At 40.4% G+C, this 27,653-nt stretch overlaps 2 protein-coding genes and 1 pseudogene across 2 annotated transcripts in view; all 3 read left to right on the plus strand.

Annotated features, from left to right (window-relative positions):
* LOC115749935 overlaps nucleotides 1-6,030 on the plus strand; it is a 28,355-nt gene extending 22,325 nt beyond the window's left edge. The window contains exons 3-4 of the mRNA XM_048274386.1: nucleotides 5,076-5,118; nucleotides 5,825-6,030. Of these exons, the coding sequence (XP_048130343.1) occupies nucleotides 5,076-5,118; nucleotides 5,825-5,930 (149 nt within the window). The 3' untranslated portion in view covers nucleotides 5,931-6,030. The remainder of the gene's footprint in view (nucleotides 1-5,075; nucleotides 5,119-5,824) is intronic.
* LOC115749925 (DNA mismatch repair protein MSH5) overlaps nucleotides 1-27,653 on the plus strand; it is a 94,491-nt gene that overhangs the window by 25,614 nt on the left and 41,224 nt on the right. The window lies entirely within an intron of this gene.
* On the plus strand, nucleotides 7,178-11,244 carry LOC115749954 (annotated as a pseudogene).

Raw genomic sequence — 27,653 nt, forward strand, 5'->3', positions numbered from 1 at the left:
GTACTTTCAATCAATGATTTGTTTCACCATTGGTGCGAGAAGATGTTCGGTCTATTGGTTGGCTTTGATTTCTCTCTGTTCATGGAAAATATTCTCCAATAAACTAGGATAGTCTTCTATCACTTCGTTCATTTTACTGCAGTATCCATTGCTCAATCTTCCGAGAGATATAAAAATCAATGAGCATGAAGATGGTTATCCGATAGCATTCTTCCAGTTGTTTTAGCATAGTGAAGCTTATAGTCTCAACAGGATAGGGAGATGTTGTGCTGTAGAAAGCTGTAAATATGCTGCCAAGTTCAAATCATGATTGCTTGCAATTCTTGCTCATGTTCACGTATTTCATTGATGTTTATCAAGCCCGATTTGTTGTGTTTGCATGTGGCTCGTTCGGTTGCTTGATACGATTGGAGTCGGTCTTCAATGGTGAAACAGAGCTCTTTATGGTGAGTTCTCCATGACAAACTGATCACATTAAAGAAGCGGAGACTCTGCCTTCATTTATCTATAAGATGAGATTCAACATGGTTACAATAAGACCCGACTAGATAGTAGAGAAGGGTAACATGTCAAAAGACTAACAGAACAAACCTATGGAGGATGACCATGAGTAAGTAGGTCTTGCAAAGACATGGTTTAAGGCAAGTGCAATGGCATGAGAGAATTTATGCAGTTGATCCAACTCAATGAGAAAAGTCTTTAAGGTAGTAGCAGAGCTGGTGGTTTTTTTATTGTGGTTTAAAATGCAGAGCACTTTAATTATCCGAGGTGTCCGTGAGTATTTGGTTTCACGTCATGGAACAAGGAACGAGTTTCGAGAAATAGCTACTTCTTTGTTGTTTTTGTTTGTGCATTTTGTTATTGTTGCACTCATGCAAGTATGTGTCGCGACCTAAAATCAAGCTAACGGATTACCAGGTTAATTAAATCAACTAACCTAATTTGGACCCTCCCAAGTCCTACCGAATCGCAACTTAGGTTTATTCATGAGAAAATGTTTAATTGGAGCCGGCACTAATCATTTGCGGTAAGTTGATTAGAAATTTATATAAAATAGCGGGAGAACTGTTTTATCTCTACAAACCAGAAAAAAGTGAATTCGGGGACTTAGTTACATTAATTGAAAAATTAATGCCCTTTCGATACCAATTTCATGAAAAATTTCCTTTCAATTGATCAATGTGATTTGAGTGATTAATTTGGAAAAATGTGATATGGAACCATATAATATACGAAAAAAATGATTTGATTTTTATTTTTGGATTAAAAGAAATAAGAAAGAAACAATCAAAAGCTTGAACAAAAATAAACAAAAATGCCCATAATATACCTTTAATTACGAATTTTCCGAAAAAATCCTCTCATTCCCTAAGATCCGGGCTAGAGCGAAATTTTCTCTGCTATATCCTCAAGGATTCAAGCTAGTATGCGGATATATGTATAGAAAAACAACATCCCTTTCGCCAAAGGGCGGAATACAAATTTCTAGATTAAATCACCATCCCATTCCATAATATCATGGACAAGACGTGTGATTTATTTTTCCGGTGGGTCCAGGCACATAGGGGAGCATATATTATGGGCATGTTTATTTAAAATTGTGCAAATTTTATAACAATCAAAAACAAACAAACATGACAAAAATAAAATAAAAATGAGTCAACTTATTTTGAATTTTTGAAAATATGAGAGGGGTGGCCAAAATTATGGCATTGGGGTCCACCTTTCCTCATCTGAAAAAAACTTAATCCACTTTTAATTTGAGAAATTATCCTTAAGGTTTGAAAATTTAATTTCAGATAATTCTCAAAAAATGGGATAATTATCCAGTCGAACACAAATATTATCTCTAATCAAATGCTTTCAAAAAATTCCACTTGAGAAAAATTTCACTTGAGACAAGAGAAAGGTAGTAAACCATCCAACCAACTCAAAAGTTAGATAAATATTAAGATCAAGAAGGTCATCCTCAACAACCAGATAACATCCAATTAAACACAAAACTTATCCATGACATGAGTATCCATAAAAGATAAAGCAATATAACCAATGGAATGAATGTGAGATAACTATCCAAAGCAAAAGATTATTCACAAGTTAAATGTTATCCAATTCGAAAATTTCCAGAGATTATATAAAGTTTATTCACATGATCGTTATCCAATTCACATGAGTTAAGATTGAACAACCAACAGATAACATCAACTCAACCAATTGAGATAAAAATCAAAACAATGCTCATCCATCCATATGCAATTCAGCCAAGAGAGCTATGGTATCGAAAGTCAATTCCTTTTCCACAAAATTCTTATCCTCTCTAGTTCATCTAATTTGATCTAAAAATTGTTGGACCAAATTCGAGAAAAGATTTTTCCAATCAATTTAATCAATTCTCAAGGATGTGCATGAAATTCAACCAATTTTATAATCAAATTAGCCTTGCTCGAAAAAAATCAGATTTTTAGTACCGCAAGAGTCATGTTTTCGGTTTTTAACATAGAAAAGCTTGAATTTTTCAAATTTAATTGCAAAAATCAATGTGTTCAAAGATGCTAAGAACAACAAGCAAGTTACCAAGCTAACAAGCATGATTTAGCAACCAAACATTGAGAATTTTTACCCTGTCTATGCCAAAATTCTGCACCTGCGTGCTTGCTGGAAATTTACCCAAAATCGCACTTTTCGAGTTCGGTTCGCTATCAAACTTCTCCCGAATGATTTACCACAAGTAATAGCATTGTTAGCTCCTCAAATAACAAGAAAAAAAGAGCTGATCAACCTTCAAAAAGGGCTGGACAGCAGCGAACAGCAGCTGATCATCGATGCTAAGTTCGTCGGGGTTGGCTTGAATGTTCGCCGAGGATTAGTGGAGACGGCACAAAAAATTGGATCGGAAAAGCACTCAAAAACGCCAAGGACTCCAAGGATCTGCAAGAAACGAATTCAACACAGCAAAAGATTGGTCAAAGCCATTGAGAACGCTGCAGGAAATTCACATTTTGGCATCTTCTCCGAGATTTATTCCTGTCTTTTTGCTCAATGGACTCCGCTTCTTTTTCTTTTATCTGAACAGCCCACCACCTCCACCTTTTCTTGTTCCCTTGTTATCTAGAGGACATAGATGGAGATGAAGTGTTGATTGGCGTGAATCATCAATGGCCGAGAGCACATTCCACCATTCTCACCACATCCTTCTCACGATTTTCTCTCCATATCATTCTGCCATGTGTTGCAACCCTGCGTCCCGACCTACACACAAAGAAAAATGTGAAGAGGAGAAGACTCCTCTCCTCCTCTGACCGTCAATAAGCTCCCTCAAGTGGCCGTCTACGACAATTCTCTGGCCTCCCCTAGAATTCTGCCGTATATTCTATGATCAATGGCCTTTTCCATACCCTAGGCTTAGCACTCTATTTATAGACCAAGGCTTTTCTAATCCTAGTTGAAGTAGGACTCATTATCGACCGTCGGATTAAAAATTTTGATTTTCGAGAGTTCGATCTAATTAAAACTTCTCAATAATTTTGTCCACAAGAGGGATTGTCATGGGCTAGCCCAATTTCATGCTCTTGAGGGCTTGATTGCGCATTCTCGGGCTCAAATTGATCTTTAATTAATTAAAAGCCTTTAAAAATTTGATGAGCAGAGTGAGTTGAATTAAACTTGAAAATAGGTTCAAGCCCTCTTAGAATTTTCGGCACACTCCATAGCCTTAGTCGAAAATTTCAGACTAAGTTTGGTCCCGTCGCTATGTTCAATTAAGCTCTATTGACTCAACTCTACAATAATGCATGACTAACGAAAAATAAATATGCAATGCATGGGGAATTAATTTTTTGTGAGAACTATGACTAGTTCTCATTTCTATGCTTGAAATGAATGATTTAATAAAAATCAAAATGTATGTGTCAATAGTTGCCCCTCTTTGAGTGAAGGCTCGCAGAGGTTTCATTCAAAGAAAAAATTGTAACCTAAATTTTGTAAATGCTAATGATGATTTCTGGTGGGAGTTTTAATCCCATTTTCCAATGCAAAAAGAAAATGATGCATGAGATGCAAGACAGTAAATAACATGCGCCAAAGCTTCCTTCTTCCATGAAATGGACTAGAGAAACTTGCACATAGATTGCATATGGAAATACATGTTTTACCAAATACTTCATAATGCTGATGATTTTCTTAATCACCGAGCTTCTTGCAGAAGCGACGATTACGAGGCCTTATACATTACCGTAACTTTCCTTCCGACGCGAGACAGCGCAAGATATGTGTAGTGTTGAAAATATGTTTTTCGAGATCACAAGAACAAATCGAGATTATGAACTTGAAAAAATATTTAGATCACAAGAGCAAATCGAGATTATGAATTGAGTAAATGTTAAAGCCACAAGAGCAAATCGAGATTATGACTTTAATAAAAATTTATCGAGACCACGAGAGCAAATCCATCCCGGTTCGACAAAATTATCTCATGAAGTTAATCATGAGTTGAATAAATATCCAAACCACAAGAGCAAATCATTCATATGCTTATGATTTTTGTTTTTTTTTTTGTGTGTTCTTATGTTTAACTTGTTGTACATCCAGGAGATAATCTTCATATTATCTTGTCCCGTAGTCATGAAATTTAACTCCTGCACAATCAAATCGACTCCAAAGTGCTCTTGTTCTTCTTCGGGTAAAGTTTATATCCTCTTTCGGGTGGTTGGATCTTGATATTACTCGCGCGACTTTACCATCTTGCGGGTGGCTCATCATTTTGAAAGTCGTCAACTCTCACTCCTACATTGCACTAGAAGTTTGTCAGAGTACATTGAAGAATTCATACCAATGTCTTCTCTTCTACTTATATGGCAACTAGTGCTTAAAATATTGTTTTTGCTTACGACTTTAGGTCCTCATTTTGCATCACATTTTATTGTGAGACCTGTAAGGATCTTATAGGAGAAAGTGCATATGCATTTTGTGAAACCATTTAGCTTTTCCTTTGGTGGGTCCTCGTGCGATTGCTGTCTATTCTTCCTTGGTCTACCCCAATACCGATAGTGATGAGTCCCGACTTTTGTGTTGTACAGTGTGTAGCCTCTCACCCCGACACGGGAATGTTGTTCCTCTAGGGTAATGTTCTAGATCCTGTTAAAAGGCTATCTCCATTGAAGCATTGTCGGATATTGTGAAGTTTCACTATCAGAAATTACCTAGAAATTTTCTCTGAAGCATACAAGTTCTAGAGAAAGATCTATATCACACCGTAATAGTTGTATGATTATCGGGATTAACAAAATTACGGATTTGTAGAAAGCCTCAATGTTCAAATGCGATTCTTAGAGGTTAACAATGAGATGTGGTTTGGGATTTATACAATGACTAGATCCATTTTTCCACATATCATCAGATGAAAAGCATAAGAATGAGCTAGCAAGTTGTTTTGATTATCACTTTAATGACTGCGTCAAAATGTGTAGGTGGAAATTTGCTTCCAGTAAACGGTTATTGTATGAAAGGGCAGTCTATTTAGCCTTGCATTTCACTTTATATCTCGGCAAGATGGTAGCCTTGAGGAATTTTGATGGCGTCGTGTGACATGGGCTTTCATCAGCAAGGATCGAACATTTATGACGATAAGGTTGATCATAACAACTTGTCATTGTGACAATAATTACCTTATCATCAAGTTCCAATAAATTGCTTTGTCCTTGGTTGTGGGCATATCATCTTAATACTCTTAATTTCTTTCAGTATAAAGTCATCAAGCATGTTTTTGTTATACTTCTCACTAACAAAAATTCCTTTCAACTGATACTTTCTTATTGCACCTTTCTAGTTCATGTACCGTTACACTAGTATCCTTTCCTCAATACGGGGAGCAAGACAAGGCCGTTCAAGTATCTGATACTGACCAGTCTTGGTGTTTTTGGTGCCCCGGTTAAGGTGCTTGATTCAGACCAACATACAATACTCTCATATCTCAGTCCATCGACTTTGCATATGTGCATATGCATGCAATTAAATACTCGATCCTTGACTTTACCAGTAATACCTTGTAAGCTATAACTCTGGATTTGTTTCCATTTGGACTAGATGTCTGAGAACTTATTTAACTGTAACCTTTCTTTTAACAGTTGATGACACCGTAGTTATCAGTTGTCTTCTCTCGACAAAAATTATACTGTTGTGCCTTCCAACTATGGAGATGGACAGCGAATTTTCCATATGTAAAATCCAGATGCTGTCTAATTCTCGGATTCAATACTGGTGTAGAAAGAATTTACTATCATGGAAAATGTCAATTCAAATTTGACGTAGTTGATAGGGGTACTAGGGGATTTCCAATTCAGGAGTTTGAGATCATCCATTCAAATACTCCATGAATTGACAGAAGAAAAATATGAGTCATCAAGAAGGCAAAATTGCTAGCTACAAGGAGAAAGAGAGCATAAAAAAATGAGACAAATACCAGTAAGTTTATCTTTGAAGCAAGTTTACTGCTTTGAAAATCAAAATCACATGACATCCTTAATTCCGTGTTTGTGGACAGAGAGCATACTATAATATCTCAATCAAGGCAGCTAATTGAAAATGTTTATGTTAATGAAATTATCTTAGGTACAAAAGTGATTGAACTTTACTCCATATAGCAAAGTGGAACGGTGTTGGGAATTATGGAACCCGTTCTTGCAATGTGGCTTGTTGTTGGAATTTCTTGTCTTACGATTGTGGTCGATTGAGGATTGGCTTGTGGTTTTGGTGTCGATTTACGATCGTAGAACTCTAAATTGGTTTTCAAAATTTATCTTTTGGTTGAATTGTTGGAGGGCGAGAATCTCCCATCGTCATGACTGCCACGGAGTATGACATTGGCTCGAGCTTGTGCATCTTGTCGATTATATAAGTCTGTCTGTTACTCCTGTTGCTGCGAACGATCATAGGCTCCTAGAGCGTTGGGTTTAAGAAATTGCTTGCTAGCTCAATTTCAATGATATCGGTGTTTTTCAACCAGGACAAAGTTAGTCATTGGTTCTTGTGAGTGTTGGTGACACGGGCGATCCTTAATCCGATGTTTCATCTTGTTTGATTGTGATCTTGGTTATTAATTTGCAATCCTGGGGAAGGTCCAATATATGTTTCGTCTTAACTAAAAGCTCCTTTTGGTTTTTCCTCTTACAGTGTTTGAGATATGGGAACTAAACTAAATCCAGTCACCATGACTTTTTGGGTTGCTTCCTCTTGTTCCCTTTGGTGCTTTCTGCATCTGACGATGGATTGCTTCGAATTGGACTCAAAAGGAGGAGATTTGATAAGAACAGCCGGATGGCTGCTAGGCTTGATCTTAATGAAGGGTAGCTATTAATGAGGCCTTCTCCTGGGATGCATCGTCTCAAGGGGAACCTCAGAGACTCAGGGGATTCTGATGTTGTGGCCTAAAAAATTACATGTATGCTCAATATTTTGTTGAGATTGGTTTAGGTACTCCCCCACAGAACTTCACGGTGATTTTCAACACAGGCAATTCAAATTTGTGGGTGCCCTCTTCAAAGTGCCATTTCTCTGTGAGTTTTTCCTTTTGAGTTCCGTTGTTCACTCCAATCCAATCTTCCTTATAAATTATCTTAATTTCCATTAGTTTTGAAGATGTATTATTTTACCTGAATTTGGTGTAGATTGCTTGCTATATGCATCCAAGATACAAGTCGAGCCGGTCAAGTAGTTACAAGATGGTTTACTTTCCCTCTTATTCACTTCTCAGTGGGGAATCCAGTGCCTCTTTGGTGCGCCATCGCTAAATGCACATCTCTAGATATTCATTGTTGAAACGTGCTGTAAACTGCTCTGGCAGAAGAATGCTGAACTTCGTACTTTCTGTTCTAGGTATAACATGGTCGATCCAGGGGTTGTCAAAGACCCAGTTTTCTCATTTTGGTTTAATCGTAATGCTGAGGAGGAAGAGCGATGTGAAATTGTGTTTGGTGGGGCGGATCCCAATCACTATTGAGGGGAGCACACATATGTTCCTTTGACCCGAAAAGGGTAGTGGCAGGTCAGTAAGCTGGAGCATTGCTCTTGTTAATGGCACTACTAGCATGAGACATGTCTTTCTTTTATTTATAGGATTATCTTACTGTTTTTTTGCACTGGCGGTTTGATATGGGCGATGTCCTGATTGATGGTAAAACAATTGGTGAGCGTAACATTACTACTGCATTCTGAGTATTTCTGTTGAATGAATAACTCCTTATGCAATTGCAATATTTACCTTCTGACATGAATTTTCAGGATTTTGTGCTGGTGGCTGTTCAGCAATTGCAGATTCAGGGACCTCTCTGATGGCCGGTCCAACGGTGTGTATCAGGTTTTATGTGTGGGGTGTCTCTGGTGTCTGTTGACTGCCTTTTATTTTCAGATAATTTACCTACCAATCGCATGGAGATGAAACCTAATAGTCCATTCCTCCTTTCTCTATCTTGAGTATAGTTGATGCTATATCTGGAAAGACGGAAAAGTGGGGAGTAAAAGTTCGGGTCAAAAGTGGAAAAAGGGATCAAAGTTTCTGTGAGAAGGGAGAGGAGGGAAAATTTAATATTTGGGCATTTTCTAGGCAATTTTCATCTGATCCCTCTAGTCGCAAAGATAGCAATTGGTGCTTCTGCGTATTGACTACTAAACAACATAAAAGGCGGAGAGAAGTTACATGTTGTTCAGTTCCTTTTGGGTAGTCTGTCTTCCGTCTTTGGCCAATTTCTATTGTTATATGTTCATTGAATTCGGTTGCTGTAAATTTGTACTTTACGACTTGAGGGTATATCTTCTAACCTAGTTCGTGACTTTCCTTGCTTTCAGCCCATTGTTCATGTGCTTTTACAAGTAGACTATCATCACTGAAGTCAAACACGCTATTGGAGCCGCTGGCATTGTCAGTGAAGAATGCATAGCTGTGGTTGCTCAGTATGGGCAGACCATAATTCAGATGCTTTTAGCAAAGGTTTCTGCAGAGTTTCTATGCCAGATTGATATCTAGAATAGTTTATATGATGCCAGATCCTCTTGTCGAACTTCTGACACATAGCTTCATATCGTGGCAGGAAGAGCCCCATAAAATATGCTCAGAGATTGGATTATGTACGTTTGTTGGTACTCGAGAGGGTTAGGTTGGTTTGAACACCTTTTTTTTTTTTTTACTCATAATCACTTGTGCTAATTTCTGATTTTTATTGCTTGATTATTGTTTCATTAACGGGGAAAATTTCAGCCTGGGCATTGAGAGTGTTGTGGATGCAAAAGATAAGAAAGTCTGTGGTCGTCTGACTGTTGAAATGTGCTCTACATGTGGGATGACTATTGTGTGGATGCAGAACCAACTTCGGCCGAATGAAACACAGGATCCAGTAGTCAGCTATGTGAATGACGTGATATGACTTGATTTTCCATTTTCCATCTGTGATTTTGTCTCTTCATTTATTCCTGCTTTTTATTTGTGCAGCTTTGCAGTAGATGGCCTTGTCCAATGGGAGAATCTGCTGTTGATTGTGCTGGCTTGTCTACCACGCCCAATGGCTCGTTTAGGGTATGCATGAAATCACTTCAAAATTTCTATTTCTCTGCCGGAAGCCCATCTGGCAGAGAAATGTATTTGATAAAAATATGATCGAAATAGAAATCTGTTTAGTAAAAAAATTAACTTCTGGCAAGATTTTTCACTTCTGACAGGATTTTCGGCCAATTTTGAGAAGTAAAAAATTTTAACTTCTCGGCTCCGGAATCACTTCTTCGACCACACTCGCCTCCGCCGACTACCGTTGCTGTGACCGCCGGCCGTCGCCGTCGCCGCCGCCGACCACCGCTGCTGCCGCCGACCATCGCCGCCGCCGCCGACCACCACTGCGGCCACCAACCATCACCGCCGAAAATTTTATTAATAATGTTTCAAAAATAGAAATTTTCAACCGTTACCAAACGAATTTTTCTGATCAGAAGTCAATCTGGAGCAGAAGTAGAAAAATCAACTTCTACTTTTGAGGAAAAGTAGAGAAATCAACTTCCGATCAGAAGTTGATTTCTTGAAGAGAAGTGTTACCATGCGCGCCCTTACAATTGGAGGAAGGGTATTTGATCTCTCCCCTGAGCAGGTAGAGTGCAATCTGTTGATTGTTCATGGCCTTTCTTTGTCACCAACCCTATGTGTTGTGTGGTTATTATTTTACGTTGCGTAGGTGGTTCTCTTCAATTTCTTCTTTGATTATATAATTGGAGATTGTGGACCATTATGCATTTCATTATTTCTAGTTCCTTTTCCGAATAGCTATGTGCAGGTGAATTCATCATTTCGGGAAAGTTAATGCGAGAGCAAATTTCAGGTAGATGCTATATAGTGGGGGTGTGTTACTTTATTATTGACACATACCCTTGGGAATACTTCCCTGGAAAAACCAGGCATGGGCTGGTATATCGACTTGATATAGGGCTCATTTGATGTACCGTTTTCTGAAAAACACACATAGTTGTTATATCAAATGGAAAATGCACAATCATCATTGAGAGACCTAAGTGGAAGTGAGGAGGGAACTTCCCAGATGTTTGCACTTAGATGTTAGGTTGTCCAGAGTATGATTATCTATTGAGCGATGGGCCATTGGAGAGTTAGAGACCATTGGAAAAAAGGCAGAAGCATTGCCTAAACATAACCATTTGCTCATACACACGCATAAAAATATGCTTGTGTTATTGTTGTTACAGCGGTGATTGCTTGATTGTGGTGCTGGCAACGTCCGTAGCATCCGGAATGCAATTCACTATCTCAGCTTCGACATTAAAGATGTTATCTTGTTCTCTTCTCCGTTCTGGGCTTTTCATTTTATGGAGATTGGGTACTTCCAATCTTTCAGGTAGCACCCTGCAACCGCAATTAGTTGATATTAATGTGCTACGATTAAAGTGTAACACATCATGACGAATGGCCAAAGATTTAACCTTTTTCGTTCAGATTTTCTTCAACCGTTTTTCCTATATAATGTCAGGCTGCATTGTTCGGATTTTAGTTTTGCTGCTAAATTAAGGATCGCGCGAGTGCTAAATTGTGGCTTTCGTTTTGATTTAATCCATATTCTGAGACTTTCCCTGTGTCTAGAACTTTCTCATCTTTTGCACATGCATCGGTGCAAACTCTTGAAGATATTTGAGTGTGATATGGTGCAGCAACGAGGGCGGTGGTGGGCGGCCAGTTTTGTGGTGGTGGCGGTTTCCACGTAAGCTAATATTGTTAAAAAGGTTGTTTTCGACTTAAAGGACTAACATAGTTAATAAGGGATTGCCTCAATGGCCATTCTTTTCATTTAAAAAGAGGGAGGTGAAGGGTTCGAATCTCCACTGGAGGGAATGAGGCAGGGACGCATGAGGAAGGAGCAAAATTTCGCAACCTACACACGACATATAGTGCACATAATGTGACTTGTTCGGTAAAATAGAATATGATAGAATCAAATAAAAACAAACATAAAGGACTAACATAATGCGAAATCAAAAAAGTCTAACAACTTAATTGAAAAGGAAAAAAAAGAAGAAATTTCAAGTGCAATATCGAAAATCGAAAGTTTGGGATTACTCGTGAAGTTACATTATTGGATAAACTAAAACTATAGGGATATAGTTAGAGAAAAAGAAAAATATAGTGATAGAGAGCAAAATTTAGATCAAATTATGTAAAGACAAGATTTTTTTAAGTCATACATAACCAAAATAGTGACATTTGGGCCACTTATCGACCAACACTTTCCAGAGGCCTACATATCGGGTCGGAGAATCTCCAACACCCTTCGACATGTGACCAACCCGTAGTCGGCGCTTCGGACATGACGGTGACACACGAACCTAGCGTTTCGACATGCACGGGATAAATTGTAATCATCTTCAATAAATTAGCAATCAAAATGTAAATCTATCAAAGATAGATATACTTAAATAATATATCCAGCCACTCTAAAATTAATATAACTAGTCAGCCCCAAAAATACACAATCGTGAACCCCTAACATAAGAAGATGAAACTCACGATTGATATTTTCATATATACTTAATAAATTTATCATGTATATATAAAAAATATACATTTAATATATAACGTGTCACGACGTGTTAGAATTCTCTATTTTTTGAGAAATCACGTGTTGACATATCATGATTATATTACACAGCTTATGGGACCTTCAAAAATTATCTCTAAATTAAATAACTAAATAATCGTATGCCGGCCCTTGCCATATCTAAGCAAGGGGCCTGTAGATACTTGCCTTTGGCCGGCGACCCTTGCCGGTCCTCGTCCCTCCAAGGAAATAAAGAGCAAAAAAGAAAAGGAAAAAAAATTATGAAAAAAAAAATTGCAATATCGTTGGACAATTATTCACGCCGCGTCATGTAAAACTCCGCAATGAACATTACCAGTTTGCAGCCAAAATTCAATTAAAGCTAGCATCATGCGCTCAGTGTCGAGTGAAATAACCACTAGTCTGCTCCAAACCAAGAGCACCTCCCACACTAGATTATACTTACTTTAAGTAGATCATCTAACTCATATCCAGATCAATTCTTTACATGATTCATTCAAGTGGGCGTGAGAGAAATAGAAAGAGAAATGTTTAACGAGGTAGAAATGAGGCATAATACAAACCGAGGAATCCAGAAACAAGACATGGTTATCATAGATAGGAAAATAGCGCATAAATTAAGCATTTGTCATCACAAGGTTCAGAGGTGACAAGTTTGATGTCCACTGCCGTCAGAAGACGATTCATCCTCACCGGCATCCTCTCCGGCTTCATCCATCTGGTGGGGGCAGAAAATATTAAGTTCTGTTAGTCACTTGCAAAGTGGACACAGAAGACCAGAAAGAAGTTGAGAAAGGGAGTGGCCTTTCTCGTACTCATACCCAATATAATTGTGTACTATATACATATTGTGGTTGCATATTGAGAGAGCTTAGAAAAACTTTAACTCTGGGCCTCTGGCCAAATCGCTTGTTGACAACTACGCCCGTCTTATTTCTGTCCAATATTTGTGATTCCAAAAGATCAGCCCTCTTAGATTTCACAAGGTTCTAGAGAAAGCCATCACCTCATTCCTTTTTCTCTTCCAAAACGAATTTAATGGAATTAGAGACTTCTTTGACTAATAAAACCTAATCAAATCAACGAGAGAATGTAAACAATCAAAAGAAATCAGAGACTTCTCCGGCCAACCGAACTTAATCAAATTAACCAGAAAGAAATTCAATGTGCAAATATGCAATTGGAAAATACGAAGTCCACGAAAAAGTATTCATGAAGAATAGTGATCGATTTAAAAATAAAAAAGGACTTGAAATCGAAAATAGAAGTAAGGAATGTGGTAAAACAGAGAAGGCACCAAAAAGAAAATGTAAAAAGCATTTAGCATGCTCTCTTAAACCATCCAACCAACAAAGTAGAACTTCCTAATCAAATTTTACTTTTACTAGGCTTTAGCATCTTTCCAACAAGGGCAACATGATCAATTTCAATCCTTTTGCACGAGAATCTGCAGCCACAGATCATTTGCTATCTCCATGCCATGATCATTTGGCCAACACAAAACCTCATTACTTAAAATATATAGAGGGATTTGTATATCAGCATATGCACAAATTTTGTATACTCAGAACGGCTTTTTTGTTGGAAAATCGGTGTGAGAAACATCTTTAAAATGTACAAAGATTGCCAAAAAAAAAAAAAAAAAAAACAGAAAAGAGCAAGGACTATGGCCATTGTTATTCACTCAAAGTTAAGTGAGTATTTTTCTCTTTCTAATTTTGAACATGGCCGAAACAACTAAGGTTTAATAATAACATGACCATTATGCTACACTTTCAAGCTGCAATAGAATTCATTTATCAGTGTGTAGTACATGACTAATTGCTAGTTTCTAAGCAGTTACGTGGGGTAACACTTGCTATAAAAGTTAAGGAAAAAAATGAACTTCCCATGCCGCGGGAGAATTGATCCTTATAAGGGAACAAGGGAGATGGAAACGATAAAAGAAGAAGTAGAATCTGCAGGGACTTACCAAGAAACTTGACCAGGTGTTCAAGTGAAGAACGGGCAAGGGGATGATCCCACTCCAGAGACTGCCACGTCTGCCGATTTATCCGAATCTCTTGAAGAGAAGGGGGAGGAGAAGGGAGCCCATTGTCCAGCACGGGCAGCTGCAGAGGAATCCTCCTCAGTTTCGGACAATTGTCTATAGAAATCTTCCGGAGGGAAGTGCAACTTGCAGTCCCATTACATATGCTCTTCAGTTCCGGGAGATTCGATAGATCCAGGTCCGTTAACTTTGGGAAGGAACAGTGCGTCACGTTGGCAACAGAGCCTATTATCACCTCTATGCCCTTGCAGTCTTTGACTGATATTTCCTGGAGGAGCGTTTGGATCACCTGCCATAAAGGCAGGTGACATACCCCAATCCCCACCCAGGAAAGGGAGGTGGAGCAACTTGTCCTGAGTCAGCAGCGCCCTCTTCATGTTGCTGCATCCATTTACTTCAAGGTATGCAAGGCGACAAGTGGCTCCGCTAGGAAATGGCCCGCGTATTATCTCCTCTAATTTCTCACAACGGTATATTATAAACTCCTCCAGATTTGGAAGGCGAGCGGTCAGCCACTCCCATTCCATCACTCTCTGACACCTGCGCAGTTCCAATGATTGCAAACTTTCCGGAAGCAGAACGTGGCCATCGCCACTTGTTCCGTCCACACTCACGGCGATGCAGTCGCAACCATCAATGAGTATAGACCTCTCGCTCTCAGTTTCACACCAAAGTGGGTAAACGTCTGCCGCACCCACTGCAAGCCTGTACCTTCTAGAAATATTTCGCTCGAGAGACCCCATGCATGCATTGAAATTTTCCACATCGGCAACACAACAATAAAGTTCCTCCACCTCCGTTAATGTTACCCCTTCTCCTGCCCTCAGCTTGTTAATCGCAAGATATTGCAAATTCACCAGCTTCCCCAACACTCCCTCTTGTAATGTCATGAACTTTGTGCCATCTAGGGCAAGGTACCTCAGGTTTACCAACATCTCCATGCCCTCTGGCAATTCTTCAAGACTTTGACACCCCTGGAGGTTCAACTTTCTGAGGGATTCCAACTTTCCTACATAAGGAATAAAACGTAATTCAAAACACGATCGCAGTAACAGTGCTTCCAAGCTCTCCAACTGAGAGATGAAGTCAGGTAATTCCGTGATTCCACTGTCGCTGAGATCTAAAACTGTCAGCCGCTTTAGATTCTGAAGAAAGATTCATGGATGACTCTCAACATGCCATTGTCATTCAAAGACAGCCTCGTCAGTTTAGGATCTAAAACTGTCAACCGCTTTAGATGTCTGAAGAAAGATTCATGGATGACTCTCAACATGCCATTGTCATTCAAAGACAGCCTCGTCAGTTTAGGGCAATTTGGTGATATGCCGTCTGGGATTTCTTCTATTTTGTTGCCTTGTAAAAAGACTTTCTCTAGACGATCGGTCCGGAATAGTTCCCCCGGTATTATTTTCAATCCCACATAGGCCTTAACCATGTGAGTTGTGCTCGTCACTATATTGAATGCCATGTCCCTTGTTAAGGGGTGTAGATACTGATGCTCTTTCTCTGGATCGAATAGGCAGGCCCCTCTTATTTTATCCAATATGGTGTTACCCTGATCATGCAATCCTTGCCTAGTGGCAATTCCACCTAACAAACGCTCATCTATGAAAGACTATCAAATCCACCCTATTAGTTCCTGAAATGTCAGGTCCAAAACAGAATATTGAATGCAAGAAACACTGTTGCACATGATCATTACCCAAGTTCAAGTAACTGAGTCGTAGGCTCTTGAGCACGTTAAGTTCCATCCAGGGGTATTCTAATTTTTCCCACATGCCTCTCCAATCAAGCACTTTCTCTACTCTCATGCGAGTTGCAATCTCAATGATCCCAAGCGGCAGACCACAACACCTATCAAGAACGTACCTTGCAATTTGTTCAACTTCACAGGGGAGTCTTCCTGCAAAGCAAAGCGTCTTTGAAAATAACCTCTAAGAATCTTCCATATCGAGAAGTTCTATCTTGATTTGCCTTTGACAGAGTATCACACGACACACATCTAGTGATCGAGTTGTCACGACCAACTTTAGTTTGCCCGTTTCAAGCGGAATTCCCACATCCTTAACGTCAAAATGCATCCAAAGGCCATCTAAAAGTAGGATGGATCTATTCTTCACATTCAGATGTCCATACAATAGGCCCGAGTCTATAATAGACCTGCCTCAAAATGGCCGTCTTGCCCACCCCACCCATACCATAAACACCAATTATGGAAAAGCTGTCCCGCATTAAATAGGAAAAAATCTCATTCACCTTCTGACGAGTTTCTTTGCCTACTAATTCTCTTGTCACCGAGGGAGATGTTTCGCCGCGTCTAACAAGCGCAGTCGCATCTTGCCGAGATCCTCCTGGAAATAGAAGAGTCTCTTCAGCTTCTTTGCATAACTCCAGCAGCTCTGCTACTTTCTCCTGTGGAGTAGATATACCTTCTCTGACTGCCCGCATAATACTGTGATAATCTTCTTCTATCCTCCTCCACTTCGAATTTAACTCCTCTTTGGCCGCTTGGGCACTGCGGATGACTTCTTCCACCTTTCTTTTGAGAGATGCCACCTCCGATTCCGAAAGCCAACGGGTATCCGGTCGACTCTCAGTCGGTGCAGCAAACGTATTCCCACCTAAACTCAAGTATAAGTGAAAATTCTACTGTTAGGTACTTCTTAGATTAAAACAAAAAAAATGTCTATCTCCAAAGAAATTCACTGGTAAAATATGCTGAGTTTAGCGTTGGCCTCGATCTCTACGTGTGATAGATTACATTCGCATTGAATTGACAACTTATTATACTCTGATTTAAAAGCTTTGTATGACAGCAACACCATATACACAAATCCGAGCAATATCCCTATTCTCAGGTGAAGATTATACGCGTCCTGCACGAGCTTCAACTCATGGCGAATCGAGAGATGCACACGTACCATGCGGAGCCTCTGCATTGGGTTCTCCCCTTTCGGCATTCATGGCGGTTCAAGCAAGAAGATACTGATCGGCCAATGGAAGAAAGGCCTGGTGAACCTGCACCGATCCAGTGGCTAAGCACTGGTGCCTATTTTGTCCTTCAGCCCCTTCTGATCACGCCCTTGACCTCCGGTTACAGCAAAATCTCATGGCCCGGCTTCAGCTGCCCCGCTCCACTTCTTCTCGCTCGCATCGACATTATAAAAAAAAAAAAAAATCCCTCGAAACGGAGATTGCCCCTCGATCGTCAAGCTTGGCACATCTGCGCCGTCCGTTTTCTTTTTTGATCGGAAAAAAAAAGTTGAGGAAATTGATTTTACGAATCTAACCGGGATAATGCAGATTTCCGGTTAGATTCTTGAGCAATCACTTGATTTGCGCTCAGAATTTCCGGAAATTGATTTTACCAATATCCCATCCCGCGTCCCCGAATCACTGACCATTTAGGAACTTTACTAATTACTAGTATCTGCAGATTAATCGTAAGTCAAGGGGAAAACAAATAGTCAACTCCTTGCCAAATTAATAATCGCCCAAAGGGAGAAACGTAAATTTGCAATTTCGAATTCCCAAATCAACATGGGATAAAATTTTTGACAAGGTATATCCCGAATTACTAGAGATGTTCCGCTATTATCGACTAATTTCGGAGAGATTTCTAAATTCTTTTTAAGTCGTGAAATCACCGAACTGTCTAGCAAATATACTAATCTTTTGTATGAGAAAAGCTACTTTCTTAATCCGGAAGTTACTAACAATTATTGCAAACTTGCCTATTAGTCTTTATGGGAACTTCTTTCTATATGAATAGTTACTAAAGATGCACCCAAAAAACTAATTATTCATGATTGCTATTTGGATATTGCACCTTCGACATTAATAGGGAAGTCCACTTGTCGCAACCTAGAGGGGTGGGCAATCGAACCGGTAGACCTGGAGACCGGATCGGATCGATCCCAAAACCACTTTGATTCCTTGTTCCCGATGGAATCGGTCTGGTTCTCGATTGTAAGTGAAGACCCAATTAGAACCAAACTGGTTTTAGAATTGATTTTTAGCCGCATAAAAAAAAATTATAGTTTCTCATTTATAATTGAACATAACGAGGTGTCATAACTATGTGTTAGTCATCTTACTGATTGTTGTTTTTAACAGATAGGGATTTATGTTATTCATTTTTTACTTTGAACCACTTTGTTGTGTTGAGGCTGGCGTTATCACTTAGAGGGGATAAATAGGTAATTTTGAAACTTGTTTAGAAAATAATGCGAAATTAAGACAAACAAATTCAGAGTTTAATTCAGATTCTGATGAAGAGCAAGTTCTAAGATGACCTCAAAGTCTACCTAGGCACAATTTAACTATCAAGTATAATATAAAGATAGTTTAAGGGATAGAGAGTTTGCATAGAGAATTTATAGTGGTTCGGCTTTGTTCAAACTTATGCCCACTTTTTTACGGTGACAGCCAATTGGCTAAATTCTACTAGTAAATAACGTGGAGGTTACAACTTATTGACGATACTTGAGTCAATAGACTTCCTTGTCTAATACTCACTCATTTTGAATAAGAATCTCTAAGTATTATAGCATTTGGATCAAGAATATATGAAGTATGTTAAAACTTTCTTGAACTCTGAAATTTTAGATTATGGAGTCTCGTATTATCTCATTAGTCTTGAAGTCCATTTTATACTCATTCACTTTCAAACTAGCCGTTGCAAGATCTTTAGAGGATCACTCTCCAATCTTCCCGTTTAGACGAGATTACATATAAAGGATTTCCTAGCCGTTCGGATTACAAAATAGAATCTCACATTAGATCGGATCACCCATGCATTTTTTATGTCTGATCTCTTTCAACAGCATCTGAGTTTCACTTATGAGATTAAATCATGTATAACCATTCCTTAGCACGTGAATGTGTAAAAGGTTATCTGTAAAATAAGTATTTCATTGCATTGACTCAGATATCGGATAATATGAATTGCTTTGTCAACTTCAAAATCAAATAAGGATTTTTCTCAACAATCTCTCCCTTTTTTTATGATCAAGAAACAATCCACGAAATTATATCAAATTGAATAAAAGATTGTGAGTAACCATAAGAGCTTGCTTCACAATGATATGTCATTTTGTATATAAGCAAGAGAGAATTCCGAGTCATGAAACAAACTCAATGTTAGCTATTTGCAATTATTCTGCGTCCGGGTGAGTAATCTAGTCCATGACCACGCCTAGCCAAGCTCAACCTAGCCGGTCTCCTTTGCATTGCCGGTCGCTGCAAGCGTCCCATTGCGGCATTGTTGACGCCTAAATTTTGACTAATCTATTTTTTGCATAAAAATTATAAAAAATCATCTCATATATTTATTTTTAGCGTACATTGCATTGGCATATAATTGGGCAAGCAGAACACTTAATTTAGCATGCGTCTAGACTAGGCACGGGATGGAAAAATATACCGAGAAGATTTGAAACTTCAGGGACTGTATTGCAAATACTTAAAACTTCGGGGATCGTATTGCAAATACTTGAAACTTCGGGGACTGCATTGCAAATACCAAGAGAAGATGAAGAAGGGAAGATGATGAAGGGAAGATGATGAAGGGAAGGTGATGAAGAGAAGATAAAGAAGAGAAGATAATGAAAGGAAGATGGTGAAGGGAAGATAAAGAAGAGAAGATGAATATGATGAAGGGAAGGTGATGAAGAGAAGATGATGAAGAGAAGATGAAGAAGGGAAGATGATGGAGAAATTTGGCTATAAAAGGGGAGAGAGTTTTTTTGGGAAAAAAGAGGAGAATTGAGAGAGTTTTAGAGTGAAAGAGAATTGAGAGAGTTTTAGAGTGGAAGAGAATTGAGAGAATTTGTGAGAGAAATTCTTTAGAGAGGAAAAATAGAGTTCTTGAGAAAAGTTGGAAGAGAAAATTTGAGAGTGAAGAAAAGAGTTTTAGTCGAGCATCATCTTTGACGAGTCCCGACACGTACTTCGCCTCTCGCCATCCAACAACGCCGCTGCTTGCCTTTTTTCGACGATAGCCACGTTCTTCCAACTCCGAGATCTTGAAGGAAGCCATAACGTGTACGTGAGTAAGATTTTGTGTAATAGAAGGTAACTCTTTCCATCTCGATCTACAAAAATGTAATCGTTTGGTGTGAACATTTGTTTGTTTATTTTAGACATGTTACGTGTCTCAAAATTTAGCATCATTACATGTTAATTTATTTTTATAAATACTCGTGATTGGCTGCGTTTTCTTTCTTTCTAAATCACCCATGGTGTATATCGTACAAAGTTCAATGTTTTACATCCCCATAAAAAAGAAGAAAAAACCAAAAAAATTGCATCTTTGAATTTCAAGTAAAATCCATCAAAATTGCCAAATCAAATATTTTTTCATGAAAATGGTACCGAAAGGGCGTTAGAGTAATCTAGCGTAACCAAATCCCCGAATTCAAAATCTCCGGTTCGCGGAAATAAGATAGTTTTCTCCCGCTATTTTATTTAGGTTTCTAATCAACCTACCGAAAATGATTAGTGGCGACTCCAAATTCAAAATATATTGCATGTTAATCATTTGAACCTTAAGTTGCGATTTGGTATGGACTTGGGAGAGTCCGAGTTAGGTTAGTTAATTAATTAACCTGATAATCCATTAGCCCGAAAATTAACTTGTTTATTTTTTAGGTCGTGATGACTTAGCGACTCATTTGGGGACTAAAGAGGACTTAGGCCAGAATAATTTCATGAAAAATAAAATCACTTGATCCGGCAATCTTTTTTGAATTTTAATCCTTAGGTGTTAAATGGTTTTGCGGGAAAGGGAGTTATAAGGGGAGGAGTCTCGTGGCTAATCTTTGTTTTCGATGGCTTGGTGATGAGAATTTTAATTTTTGAACTATCGGAGTGCTGATTGCTTTTAAAATGTCGTGCATGCCTCTATATAATTGCACTACACCACCTTGACTTGTGACCGAACCCGGGTCACCCGATAGTTTCAGGATGGTATTTATGTGGTTCTTTAACCTTGGCGGTAAGGCTTCGCTAAAGGTTATCCCGCTTGGATCCCGAATTCTTCAAAAAAATGGCTCGAGAGTTATTCTCATGCACGTAAGGCTATGATGCATGAGAGTTGCTCTTGTCGACCGAACCAAGCCGAGATGATTGGACCCGACTAGTCGTGACTATGTATGCGAGGCAGCAACTAGTCATGATGAACGTACGCGAGGCTGCGACATGTCGTTCTCGTCTTTCATTTCATTTTGCTAAAAGAACTAAAATCTGAATCCACACTTCATGTGCATGTCTTTGTGATTGACATTTTCTTCCTACGAGCGGTAATTTCTTGTCTCTTATGCCTTGTTATCTCATTTTTATTCTGGGCTGGTCCATGGTTTAGGTTGATTTAATTGGCACGTGATCTATATACGAATGGGTCGCAACGATATCCGTTTCGTGCCTACTCCGAAGCTAGAGCTCAAGAAGCTATGGGGTAAGTTGAAGTCGGATGGCCAGCAGTACGTGCTCAAGCGTATCGGGTTCATGTTGCCAATTCTTGAGATTGATGTTCAAAGCGGGATCATGCAAGCACTTGCTCATTTTTGGTGCCCCGAGACGACCACGTTTGTGTTCGGAGGTAAGTTTGAGCTCACACCTACTCGGAAGAATACGAGTATTGCCATTGGAAAATCAATTGAGTTGGATGTGGTTGAACCACCTATTCGGGTAGATCCGGTGGTAGTGCTTGCTGAATTTTTGGGTTCGACTAAAAAGAAATTGAAAAAGTGCTTGAAGGGTAACCGCCGGGCATGCCCTTTATCTTTCCTCATTGAATGTTTTGAAAATAACTCCGACCTCATGAGATCTAAGATTTTTATCTTAACCTTTTTCGGACTTATCATTTTTCCATTCCGTCAGAACGCTATAGATCCCGTGATAGCATGGACGGTAAAACAAGTTTGTGGTGGGGTCAATTTCGTAAACACCATCCTTGCTGAAACTTTCATTTCACTAACATGTTTCGCTCATTCCAAAAAAGAAAACGAGAAAGAAAAAGATAAGATTTTTCGAGCCCCAATTGAGCTTTTACAAATCTGGTTTTTCTCACACCTTTCTCAATTCGGGAAAACATGATCGTATTTGAAATGGGTATGACTAACAACCCTATTTTAAGATTTAAACAAATACAGGATCGAACTAAGAACTTGCACTATACGCAAGTGGGTCCATTTATTCGAGAATCCAAATTCTAAGATTTTCCTTTGGCAAGCTGTATGGTTTCGAGTGGTAGAAGCTCGATTGTGCCATGGCGACCAGAAACCCGTGCCTTTGATGGGCATTTATGGAGCAACCAGCTATCGGCCTCTTCGGGTTACACGACAATTTCGGGTTCCGCAAGATATCCCGCCTTCACTTGGGCCCAACGAATTCCAAGTTCAATTTGAGAAGGACGAGAACTACGAGAGCGTAACCGAGACGTCATTCCGAGGCTTGGCGGGAGTGTTTTAATCAGAAGCTGATTTGGCCCATAGAGGAGCTCACCGGAAAAATGAGGAGTCACTTTGCCACAACTCAGTATATTCAGTTTCATGCCATCCCCGCTGAGATACTCCCGAAGATCCCGATCGTGACAATGCAGCATACCCGTCAAGCTCAACTCAAAGCCAGCGAAGAGAAGGCGATGAAGGCCCAAGAAAAGGCAAGATGCTTTGGCAAAGGAGAATGCACGATTGCGGCGCGCCTTGAAGGCCCATTCGTCTATAGATCACGTGGCCTCTAAAAAAAGAAAAACCGTTTGATTTCTTGGTTTGCTTAAATTGAGTCATGTATTTACTTTCATAGGTTGATTGTTTAGGAATCTCATCGTCCTATTTCCAATTTCACACTTTGCTTATGTAGTTTTTACAATTTCATCGGTTGTCCTCAATTCTGATTTGGCTTGTTCCTGTTGTACGATTTTTACTAAATTCTATGATCGAGTTTTGAGTAAGTGCCAAACACGAAAGTTGTAGACCAATGTTTCAACTAATGTCTTACAAAATTTCAGAATTAAATTCATAATTTAAGATGGCCCTTCGTTTTTTCAACAACATGCGGTTATAACAGTTTTCTGAACGTGATTTTTTGGAAAGACACATTAAACTGCTTTGATCCGTGCATTTCTAGTCCGATTGGCCAACATAAAAGTTGTTCATCATCTTCTCAACTATGAGCTCGTAAAATTTGGACATGTTTTGATCAACGTGCAAATTGATACGGATTTTTTCGTAAAAGCGGACAAACTGAAAATTACATGTTTCAATCCTTTGGTTATAATCACTTTGTTCGTTTGAGTCTAGAGGGATGCCATGGACCGGCTCGATATTCTCGCTCTCTGTACTCATTTTGCGTTTGTTACTACGTACAGGTAATTTATCACGGATCCTCCACATATTACTCGATCGGTCGCGAGGAAGATGGCCGACATCAACGCCACCGTCGGTGCTGCCCTAGACGAGAAACTTGGCTCCTTGACCGAGCGCTTCGAAGGGATGATGTCCCGAAAGATGGAAGAAATGATGGCTGCCTTCGCCGCCAAACTTCAATCATCCACCACCAGCCCACCGCTAACCATTCCTGCTCCATTTCCTCCTATGGACAACTCCGGTAAAGCCCCGGAAACTGCTCCCTATCAGACAATGCCGCTAGAAGATGTGATCTTCACAAGTGTGAGCGCGAGCACGAGCACGCCGCCCGTAGTCCCAATCCCCCAAGCCAGCCCCGTGGCCCCCGGGTTGAATGGTGATACGGCCAAGCGGTTGGCCCAAATGGAACAGAGGATCCGAGAGGTTGAGGGGACTCACAACATACCCCAGATTGACTTGTCTGTCTTTTCAAAGGTCACAAAGTGCGAGAGAAGTTCAAGATGCCCGACTTTGAGAAGTATGATGGAACTTCCAACCCGGTTCAAAGACGTTCGGATGTACCAGGCAAGAATGAACAAGCATGCGACCAATGGCCCCCTAATGGTCCAGACTTTCCAGGCTAGTTTAAAAGAAGCTGCCATGAGGTGGTATACGGACTACGAGATCTATCGGATGGATGATTGGGAGAAGGCAGCTAATGCTTTCATCAAACATTTTAGCTTTAACTTGGACGTACTCACCACCAGAGAAGATCTTGAACAGCTTGAGATGAAGAAAGGAGAAACAATCAAGCAGTATGCCACCAGGTGGAGGAACGTGGCATCTCAACTGAAACCAGTCCCTCCGGAAAGGGAGCTCATGAAGTTGTTTGTTTCCACTCTGCCGCGAATTATGAAAACCCGAATTCTGGGATCCGTTGCTACGTCATTCAGCCATCTCATCGCAATGGCTGAAGAAATTGAAAACGGTATGAAGAAAGGTTGGTACGATGATGTCACCACGATGACTAAGAGGTTTGCGGTAAGGAAAGATAAGGAACCGGCTCCACAGGTTAACATGACCTACAGCCCGAAACCCATGACCCGGACGCCGGTTGTGCAGATTCCTAATCAGCAAGCGAGCTAATTTCGGCGTGCAACGACAAAGAGGGAATCAACGGCCCCCTCGGCGGTTTACTCCTCTACCAGGAACCCCGTCACAGGTACTCGCGGTTCTACGTAAGAGAGGTTTAGCGACTTCTGAGCCTCTACGATCCGGTAACACGAGCTCGCCAAGATATGATCCATCAAAGAAATGTGATTACCACTTTGCGGGGAGCCTGGACATGACACCGACAAATGTTTCGTGTTGAAGCATCGGATTCAAGATCTTCTTGATTCTAAGGCATTCTCGTTTCAAGGCAACAAACCGCCGAATGTCCAGAATAATCCTTTGCCGGATCATTCAAGTAAAGTTAATGCTATATTCGGGCCGGGGATTAGACAGGTTGGTGCTGTTAAAGTTGAAGTAGCCGATGTTCTCAATGCTCTGATCAGGGCAGGATATTATGAGGTCGGTGAACCGATATCACTCGATCGGTTGAAGGAAAAGGTCTCCGCTCTCATGAAGAATGGATTCATAGTCCGGGCAAGTCAAACTGGGACAGTGGCCACTATATCCCAGATTGTCATTGGATGGGATCGGGAGCTTGCAGCTTTGACCCAACCCGGGACTTTTCAAGAGTCTCGGGTGGAAGATGCTAATATGACTAACTTGATCAAAAATGACCCGGAGGTAGCAGACATGCCCGCCTTGGAAGATGTAGCGGATGACGAACTTGGAATAGTCATTGCCTCGCCTCAGCCTTTTCCGTACGCTAATGACAAGGCGGTTCCTTGGTCCTACGATCTTGCCCCGATAACAAGATCGGGACGCGCTTATAGTGATGACCAACCGACTAAACAAGTCCCGAGAAAGATGCTAAGGAATTCTTGGCTGTAATCAAGGCGAGTGAGTACGGCGTTGTCGACCCGATTGCGGAAGTCACCGGCTCGGGTATCCCTACTCGAACTTCTACGGTCATCCGAGAAGCATCGGGAGTCCTTGATGAAGGTACTCGGCGAAATTCACGTACCCGAGAATGTTGAACATGACAAACTAGAGAACTTTGTGGGGACGATCCTTCTAAAGGATCAGGTTGCATTCGCCGACGATGAGATTCCTCTTGAAGGGCGAGGTCATAACAAAGCTTTGCACATAACGATCAAACATAAGCAAACTCACGTAGCTCGGGTACTTATTGACAACGGGTCGGCACTAAATATTTGCCCATTAGCCACATTGAATCGTCTTGGAATCGACTGGCCGGGTTGCGGACGGCCAAGACTTCCGTCCGCTCATTCGATGGCGTAAAGAAAGATGTCTTTGGGCGAGATCAACTTGGAGATTCGAGATCGGGCCTTCTTTGTTTGACATTCTCTTCCAGGTATTAGATATTCCTTCGGCCTTTAACCTTCTCTTAGGCCGACCTTGGATTCATAATGCCGGGGCTGTCCCATCAAGCCTTCATCGGAAAATTAAGTTCGTGGTCGAACGAGAAGTTGGTATTTGTCCATGGGGAGGAAGATCACCAGATTTTCAATGAGACGGCCATCCCTTACATCGAGCCGACTCATGTTGAAGAAGATTCCTACCACGCTTTTGAGATAGTACACACTATCCATGCATCACCGTAAAGTCCTTTGCCAGCTTCCGAAATATCAGCCACTTCTCTTATGGTGGCTAAGATAATGGTTGGCAATGACTTCAAACCCGGTATGGGTTTAGGTCGACATGGCCAAGGGATTCGCACCCCAATTGAACCCAAAGGCCAATCTCATACAGCCGGTCCGGGATGTCGAGGACGTGGACATAAAAGAGGCGTAATGGGTCGCGGTAAGCGGCATGCGACCCTTTACCCCCACCTCTATATACCACTGTCCGATCATTTGGAGTGGTTGGAGGTTACGATAATTTGACCCAATTCGAAGAAGACTTGGGGATTGTGTTCCCCGACACACCGAAGGACCGAGATATTCCAGTTGAGCCAATAGGGTCCGAAGAGGATGAAGGGGTCTTCGATATCGCCGGGTTGTTTTGACGATGTAACCATTGCTGCTATATCCGAAGACGGAGCGCATGAAGAGGAACCTTACCCAGCACCTAAACCTTCCAAATCATTCGTCAATGCCATATGTGATGATCCACTGGAGGGTTTAGATTCGGAGTAACATCTTTATGTTTATGCAATCCCCTGCGTGGGACCTTTTCTGTTTCCTTTAGGTTTTGGATCACATTGGGATTTCTATTACGTGTTGCACTCTTGAATTTTTTCCTAGAAGATGTAATTTCATATCAATAAAATTGCACTATTTTTCGAATCTTGTTGAAGTATCCCAAACCAACCCGATGACGATAACCAACGACCAACAAGTTTGTCATCATGGTAAGAACCGAGGGTTGGGCTTCTTCAAGAATTCATGTCCCACGGTTTTGAAAAAAAAAAATAATAACAAAAAATAAATAAATAAAGTTCTTAAAAAAAAAAAAAAAAAAAAAAAAAACACCGCAATTAAACCTTGTTTGTTTTTCTGATTTTGTTACTTTATGTTTCGGGGGGATACATGAGGAGGGAAATCTAGTGGATTCAGAAGTATACGACCTAGATGAGTGCAGTCCAGTTATGAGGAAATTCGTCGGGATTTCGAACGACATGAGGAGATCAAGCCCTTGACCGGTGAACAAACCGTCTCGGTCAACCTAGGCGATGCGAAAACCCTAAAGAAGTTAAGATCGGGGCAAACCTTTCCAAAGAGATGATCGAGCGCTTGACTAAGCTCCCGAAGGATTACCAGGATATTTTCGCCTGGTCCTATGCAGATATGCCCGGTCTTGACCGTTCCATTGTCGAACATTGTTTGCCGATAGATCCTTCGGCTAAGCCGGTGGTGCAAAAGTCAAGGAGGGCCGCACCGGAGTGGTCCGTAAGATCAAAGAGGAGGTCATGAAGTCGCTTGACGTCGGATTCCTTGAGACTACGAGAATATTCTCGATTGGGTTGCCAATATAGTCCCGGTCATGAAGAAGGATGGGCGTATTCGGGTCACGTGTCGATTATCGAGA

Source organism: Rhodamnia argentea, chromosome 2 (assembly GCF_020921035.1).
Source record: "Rhodamnia argentea isolate NSW1041297 chromosome 2, ASM2092103v1, whole genome shotgun sequence".
In the NCBI taxonomy this organism is placed as follows: Eukaryota; Viridiplantae; Streptophyta; class Magnoliopsida; order Myrtales; family Myrtaceae; genus Rhodamnia; species Rhodamnia argentea.